Raw genomic sequence first — 7,685 nt, forward strand, 5'->3', positions numbered from 1 at the left:
AAGACTGTGGGCCAAGGCAGCAACAGGGTAGGACATCCATGGCTCTAGTTGTTCCAGAAATACTGGTCGTAGACACTCCTACCAGCTCAGACAGCTCCCACAGAAGCAAAGTTGTGGCTCAGGATTTCCAGAAACTCAATGAGGTGAGAGACTGAGAACGGCTTAGACCACCAGTCCTTGCCTTCGCCATGATATCCAACCCTTCTCCCCGCCCTCCCCCCTCAGGTGACACAAGGCTCCAGCTCTTGTCTAGTGCAGGAGCGTCAGTTCTTGTTAGGGGGAAAAGGGGGGACTGGAGGGGGAGGGCTGATGGCCTGGATGGAAGTCCCTTGCCCAAGAAAAGCCGGCGAGGGTCCTTTTTGCCCCGGTTGTCTGCAGAATTTTCGGTGGGCGCGGGGGGGGGGGGGCTGCCCGAAACATCTGGGCTTTTCCTTCCTGTCCCGTGGCCCGTGAGTCCGTTCAGGCTTCGGGCTAGTGAGGCTGGGGTGAGGACGGAAACGGGTAGGGTTGATAGTGATAATGGGGTGGGGGGACCCGGAGGCTCTTTGGAGATGGAATGAGGCAGGAGTACCACACGGGGCTGGGTAGTTAGCAAAAGTTGGGGAGTCGGGTCCCGCGTCGCCGAGACACGCTCTGCGCGCGGCCCTTCGTGCCAGTGCCAGCGGCCATGGCGAGGGGCGTGCGGGGCGAGCACACAGTAGGTGGCCCAGACAGCGGCGGTGAAGCCGGGGCACAAACACACGCGTGCCCCCCGCGGGGAAGGAGCACCAGGAGGTCCCGCAAGTCGGGCCTAGGGTCTCCGGACCCCACGGAGCACACTGCCCCTAGGCGCCCTAAACCCTGCGTGTCCAGACCACCCCCCCGGGGGAGCGCGCGAGGGGACAGACCTCGGGGTTGGGGGAGGCGCCAGACCCCTCCCCTCGCCCAGACCCCCCCATCGCAGACCCGCCCCGGGCCGCCCCGCCCCCGCCCCCGGGCTGCGACCCGGCCCCAGCGCGCAGCCGGGGGCTGCAGGCTCCGCTCCCCCCCCCCTCGCGCCCGGTGCGGCGTCCCCCGCCCCACCCCTCCCCCTCCCTCCCCACCTACCCACCCACCCCGCCGGCCCGTTACCCTCCCGCCCGCTCCGGCTCCTGAGCAGCCAGCGGCCACCGGCTCGGGCAGCGGCGCAGAGCGGAGCGGCGCGCGCGCGGCGAGCACGACGTTCCACGGGACCCGCGGAGCCGCGTCGCGATCGCCGCCGGGCCCCGCACCCGAACCTTCCCCGGCCGCCGCCCCCTTGGCTTGTCCACCTCCACCCCCACCACCACCACTCCCACCCACCTCCCCCCCCGCGGCCGCTCGCGGGACGGCGCGATCCCGCCCAGGCGGCTCGGTGCCCCCGGGGCCGCACGCCATGGGCAGCCCTCGCTCCGCGCTGAGCTGCCTGTGAGTACCGCCGCCGTCCCCGCGCCCCCGCCGGCCCGCGCCCGCCGCGCCCGCCGCTCACCCGCCCGCTTTTGTCTCCCACAGGCTGTTGCACTTGCTGGTTCTCAGCCTCCAAGCCCAGGTAAGGGGCGCTGCGCAGAGCCGGGGGCCGGGCGGGCCGGGTCGGGTCGGGGGGCTGGAGGACCGACTCTGCGCCCAGCGCAGCGGGGCTGCTAGGAACCTTAGCGACCCTGCCCCGAGCTGCCCCGGGGAGGGAGCGAAGGAACAGAGTGGTAGAGCGCTGCCTAAGGTCACACAGCAAGTGAGGGGCGCGATTGGAGCCCGAGGTTTTTGAGAGCGGGCGCAGACGAGCCGGGGAGGATGCACGGGAACCCTCGGAGCAGCCACACCTGGCCTCTGAGGAGGGGGACAGCCGGAGCGGGGCGGGGGGCACGGGGGCGTCTGTCACCGGCGCAAGTCTGGGCGCAAAGACCCTTTCCGAGGCCTTCTGGGGGAGACTTGTGATCGATCGGTTCGGCCCCAGGATCGGGTACCCAGGTCCTCTGCGTTCTCCGCGTTTGCCCCCTCAAGTTTGTCGTTAGAAATGTCATGGGTGGGGTACAGCTGCCCCCCTTACTTAAAAGCACCCTGCTCCTCTAGGAAGGCCCGGGCGGGGGGCCTGCGCTGGGCAGGGAGCCCGCTTCCCTGCTCCGAGCTGGCCGGGAGCCCCAGGGTGTTTCCCAACAGGTGGGTCCAGCTTCTCCCCCATCCCGGGCTCATCCATCCTGGGCTGGGTCTTTCGGGACTCCCTCGGGTGGAGGCGGGGGCCGGGGGGGGGGGCGGGCGGCCGGTGCTGGCATGTTGGGAGGGTTCCCCCTCAGTCCCTGCTGACTGCCTGACGCAGCGGGAGGGGGAGACAGGGTGTTGGGGGGCCACTCGGGCCCCTGGGCGGAGTAGCATTATAATGGCGTGCTGTGTATTTTTCAATTTCCTAAAGGTAACTGTTCAGTCCTCACCTAATTTTACACAGCATGTGAGGGAGCAGAGCCTGGTGACGGATCAGCTAAGCCGCCGCCTCATCCGGACCTACCAGCTCTACAGCCGCACCAGCGGGAAGCACGTGCAGGTCCTGGCCAACAAGCGCATCAACGCCATGGCAGAAGACGGGGACCCTTTCGGTAAGGCGCACGGCCCGGGCCCCACCTCTGAGGAAAGGTAGCTTGTGGCCGCCGAGGCTGCCACCCTCCCCTGCACTGCTCCCCACCCCAGAAGGGAAGGAGTTAAGAAGGCTGAGAGCCTCGATGGCCAGCTGGAGAAGACCCAGGGGAAGCGACTTGGCCCACAGGTGCCCCCCTTCCTGCCCAGCAGATAAAAGCATCCAGGAACCCCCCCCCCCCCCACACACACACCATAATAGACCTCTACCCAGCTGCAGGTGAGGCAGAGGGCTCCAGGGAGGGCCTTCCTCCAGTTTAAGGGAAGCTCTTGAAAGAGGATCCAGTGGCTAGGGTCCACAAAAGGTGAGTGGGAAAGAGAAAGAAGAGAAATGTTCCCCGCCCCCACCCCCACCCCCAGACCTCTCATCTTGGCAAAAGGAGATACTGTGAACCTTTATGTTCTTTGATCAGAGGGTTCAGTTGCACACGGGGGTCGGCCTGGAAGGGATCGCTCTGGGCTCCACTGGGCGACACCCCAGGCGGCTGCCGGCGGTTCCCGGCTCCCTGTGGGGTGGTGAGTACTAGGAGCTACTGCAGGCAGAGACCCCGGGACTGATTGATTTCTAAAACATTCAATATTCCTGCCTTGAAACGTGGCCAATTTCCAGACTTGTGGATGTACCAAGAGAAAAGCAAGCCCTCTGGGCGGCTGGTGTTGTTTTTAGAGAGCGATTATTGTGAGTTTCAAACCCTTTAAATAATGACCAAGTTAAACAAGCATGAAAGGAGAGAGGAAGACTCTATTAAAATGCAATAAAAAGGTGAGGCATTTTAAGAGCTAGGAAGAGAAATGAAGAATGATATAAAACAGCAAAAAGAACAAGCCCCCCCTTTTTTTTCAGATGTGGAGTTTAAAAGGAGTTGCAAGTCTGTAAATGTTAAAAAAAAAAAAAAGAGGTTCAAGATTGTTCTCTATGAATCTCTAGAGAGACCCCCGCGTCTGGCAGAGCGATTAAAACTCTTCTTACTTTCACCTTTTTTAACATTTCCTGAATACTTTCTCCTCTTCTCTAGCCAGTTTTGGGGGATCGAGTATGTCTCGCTGCATTTTTTGTGCATGGACGTAGCTGACTTCCCTTCAAAGCTGGAGGAGGAGACATAATTTTCCTGGGATAAATCTGTCACTGGGGTGGAAGAATAGGTTTGAAAATGTTAAGCTTTCCAAAAGCCCGGTTAGGAAAGACTCTGTATGCTGCTGCCCCAGCTCCCCAGCTCCCCAGCTCCCATCTGTGAAGGGAAGGAGAATGGGGGGCTCTCTGGGTGGGGGTGGGGACAGCCTGCCCGGTGGCCCGGTTCCCCTGCTGGGCTGGCAGAGCCGGCCTATGGACCCTTTGTCCCTCCAAATTGGCTGCTTGCTGCCCTTCTCTGCTGCAAGGAAAGGAACGAATGTCTGGCTCCTTCAAGGTTTACTCTACTGGAGCAAATGGCCCAGAATCCTAGGATTTTGAGGAAGGAAGGAGAGGTCAAGCGAATGGGGATGGCAGTGGGGGGAGTTGTCTTCAGAAAGCTGAGGAGGTCTGATGCCCACTTGTCTCCTTAAACCCAGAGTGCTCCACACTCCCTTCCTAAGAACAGAGGTGTTAAGATGTGCATCCAGGACAGATAGAGTGTAGGGAAGATAATGGAGATGTCCTGATTGCTTTGCAAGGGTCCAGGAAGAGACAGAGGCACCCACTTAGTCCTTACCTGCCCTCTTATGACTTACTGAACTAGGGTCTTTCCAGACCCTGAAAAGAAGCCCCTCCTGGCAGACCCAAAAGGGATGAGCAGACTTACTGGGTCCAAAAGGGAGTGAGTGGGAAAGGAGTTGCAAGTTGCATTTCCCAAGTTAACTTGGCATCAGACAGGGGGGTAGGTGGCTAGGTCCTGTCTCTGGGCCTATTTGAAGTGGGAGCTGGTCACAGACTGGGCAGGAAGGGCTGCCCACCCTGCTGAACTCAGTGCCCTCTACCCTTGGTGTTGGTTTTAGAGACAGACTGTGTGAGAACTGAGTCTCCAAACTGCTTTCTTAAGGGAGGGCAGAAGCCTCAGCTCCTCTGTCTTAGGTTTCCCTGTCTCTGTCTCTGTCTCTGTCTCTGTTTCTCTGTTTCTCTGTTTCTCTGTTTCTCTGTTTCTCTGTTTCTCTCTCTCTCTCTCTCTCTCTCTCTCTCTCTCTCTCTCTCTCTCTCTCTCTCTCTCTCTCTCTCTCTCTTTCTCTCTCTCTCTCTCTCCATAAATGGCCTCTAAGAAAGCAGTTGCATAGAGTGGTGGCAGGGACCCACTTCTGGGGCAAATTGGCTGTCTAAGGGGGGGGGGGGCGAGAAAGAAGGCACAGAATTGTCTCCTGGCTTCAGGAGCTCAGGATGAGGCAAGCCAGCCTGGTAATTGGGTGGGAAGCCCAGCTGTGCTGGAGGTTAAAACGAGAAGATGACTGAGTTGTTGATGTCTAGACTTTGAGGCTGGTCCTGGTCACTGGGAAGCCAAGAGAAAGATGCAGAAGCTTCTCAGCTGATGTCTGAGTTTCTAGAAAGCAAATTGGTTTTGGGCTGGGGCTGTGTGTGCAGGGAGAGCTGTTCTCATCTCAAAGAACGGGGCTCCCAGAAAGGTAAGGTTCAGGGTAGATTGGTCAAGGCTGTGAGTTCGGGCCAAGGTGGCAGGGACAGGAGAGAATGCTTTTCCTATTAGCTGCAAGATGAGGTAAACACTGTACCTAGATGTTCACCTGCAAGGCATGAGCCTGGAATATTCTGAGTTGGAAGGATCCTCAGAGATCTTTTGGTTAGCTATGGAACTATAGTCAGGTGAAATGTTACTTTGAACCTTGACCTAAAAGTTCTTACCATCTAGGCCCAGAAGTGGGAACTGAGGACCAGAAAAGTGACTCTACCTTTCTCATGACTGCCCAGTGCATGATAGCGCCCATGGTTTGGGTTCCTGGCCCTTGGAATGGTTACCAAATTGGGGCCAATGGGGATAAGGCTATGGACCAGAGGGCCCAGGGACCTTCTAGTGACCATCCTGCATCTTCTTCGACAGCAAAGCTCATAGTGGAGACTGATACCTTTGGGAGCCGAGTTCGAGTTCGGGGAGCTGAGACTGGGCTCTACATCTGCATGAATAAGAAAGGGAAGCTGATTGCCAAGGTGAGCCCCCACCACCCCAACAGAGGTGATCCCTGGGATTTGCGGGGGGCGGGGGTGGCCTGGGCTGCCTGAGCTCCTCCAGAACACTCTTGAGCTCTGATCTCAATAAGGTGGACAGAGGGAGACATGGCCACCTCTGGGTTACCTAATGATGGGTTGTGAGTAAGGAGAAGAAAACTGCTGGAGAGACAAAAAGCTATCAAGACAGGAGAAAGAAGGGAGGCTAGAAAAGGGGCTTGGGGGGGGGGTGGGAGAGGTTGGTAAATTCCATATATCTTTTTAACAAATCGCCAAATTGCTTTGCTATTATGTCCAATTACATGGTACCAGCATTTGGAATGTTCAGAAAGCCGCAGGCCCAGCCCCTCTGCAGAGCTCTGAAATGGACCCATTAGTCACGGCTCCTCTCCAGCCTGGAGCTCCCCTCTTCCAGGGCTTGGGGGCTCAGACTGACGTCCTGGGCCTCCCCTCCCCCATAAGGTGGCTGCCCTGGGGCCTCCAGAGCTGGGAGTCCTGAGGGGCTGAGGTGTGTGTGTGTGTGTGAGGGGGGTAGGTGGGGAAACCCGGCCAGACTGATGGGCAGGAGGCCAGAGCAGAGCCCGGCTCCCTGCCTCTCTGCCTCGTGCCCAGCCCCTCCGTAGACAGCCATGTGTCACTGCTGCCCAGGAGGACAGGAAGTTGCCGGGTGGGCTGCTGGTTGTAAGGGATTAGAGAGCGGGTGCCCGGGCAAGGGGTGTGGCCATGCTTCTGCCCCCCTCACCATCTGCTGGAGTGCCCACCTGCTGTCTGGGGCCGCTGGCCCTCTGCCTCCCGGGGGAGGGGGGAGCTCTGTAACACCGCAGCTGGCCCCTCTACCTGCAGAGCAATGGCAAAGGCAAGGATTGCGTGTTCACGGAGATCGTGCTGGAGAACAACTACACGGCGCTGCAGAATGCCAAGTACGAGGGCTGGTACATGGCCTTCACCCGCAAGGGTCGGCCCCGCAAAGGCTCCAAGACACGCCAGCACCAGCGCGAGGTCCACTTCATGAAGCGGCTACCACGGGGCCATCACACCACCGAGCAGAGCCTGCGCTTCGAGTTCCTCAACTACCCGCCCTTCACGCGCAGCCTGCGGGGCAGCCAGAGGACTTGGGCCCCGGAGCCCCGATAGGCCTGCAGGCTCCTCCCCATCGCCCCGCAGCCCAACCTACTCTTGGGGAGCCCATCTTTGGGAGCACCAGAGAAAACTCCAGCAAGAGGAGGGTTGGCTGAGAAGGCTGAGGAGGAGCTGGGGAGCTGCGGTTCTAGTTGTTGATATTGTTTGCTGTTGGGATTTTTTTTTTTTTAACCAAAGAGAGGCTCTATTTTTGTATTCCATTGGCTGTGGTGTCTTGTCTTCTTAGCGTCCAGGCATGCCCATCAATGGCCTGCACTGGGTCCCTGGGGTAGAGGGCTCTCTGATCTGACAGAGGTACTCCTGAGAACAGATACCCCAACACAAGCAGAGCAACTGGCCAGGCGACTGAGAAACCTTTGCACCCCACGTTGGGGCAGGGGCAGTTTCTTAGGGATGGGTACAATGAGGGCAGTTGTGTACTAGTTGTTATTAAATGATTGAAATGCATTACTTGCATATTAGGAACATGAGTTGGAAAGAGGGTCTTCCTGGGGCTAGTCTTGTTTCTCTGCTCTTCCCATCAACTGGCTCTGTCACCTCCTTCCAGCTCTGCCTGTCAGTGGTCCCCATCACTGTCCTATAGAGGGACTTCTTTGGTGGGAACAGCAGAGCTGGGAAAGGGGCCAGAAGAGACTCTGAGCTGGTCCTAGAGTTCTCAGGGACTGCATGGCTTAACGGAGTCACTGCTAACATGTCCCAGGCTACTTCTGCCAGAGGGTGATCAGACTCAGGCCTAGGCTGTCATCCATAGAAAGGCAACATTTTAAGGGAGTGCCTATTTTGA

At 58.6% G+C, this 7,685-nt stretch overlaps 1 protein-coding gene across 8 annotated transcripts; it reads left to right on the forward strand.

Annotated features, from left to right (window-relative positions):
• The first annotated feature begins 1,330 nt into the window (after positions 1 to 1,330).
• LOC138841531 (fibroblast growth factor 8) lies at positions 1,331 to 6,928 on the forward strand. 8 transcript variants are annotated; one of them, XM_070042238.1, is made up of 6 exons: positions 1,394 to 1,425; positions 1,510 to 1,726; positions 2,065 to 2,151; positions 2,402 to 2,582; positions 5,637 to 5,743; positions 6,605 to 6,895. In XM_070042238.1, the coding sequence occupies exons 1-6, from the start codon at positions 1,394 to 1,396 to the stop codon at positions 6,893 to 6,895; spliced, it is 915 nt and encodes a 304-aa protein (XP_069898339.1). The 8 variants fall into 8 exon arrangements, with proteins under 8 accessions (XP_069898346.1, XP_069898339.1, XP_069898340.1 ...); XM_070042239.1 differs by having other exon boundaries at positions 2,435 to 2,582; XM_070042242.1 differs by having other exon boundaries at positions 1,510 to 1,546.
• Positions 6,929 to 7,685: the final 757 nt, after the last annotated feature.

Source organism: Dipodomys merriami, unplaced genomic scaffold (genome assembly GCF_024711535.1).
Source record: "Dipodomys merriami isolate MVZ:Mamm:240054 unplaced genomic scaffold, mDipMer1.0.p SCAF_3206, whole genome shotgun sequence".
NCBI lineage: Eukaryota > Metazoa > Chordata > Mammalia > Rodentia > Heteromyidae > Dipodomys > Dipodomys merriami.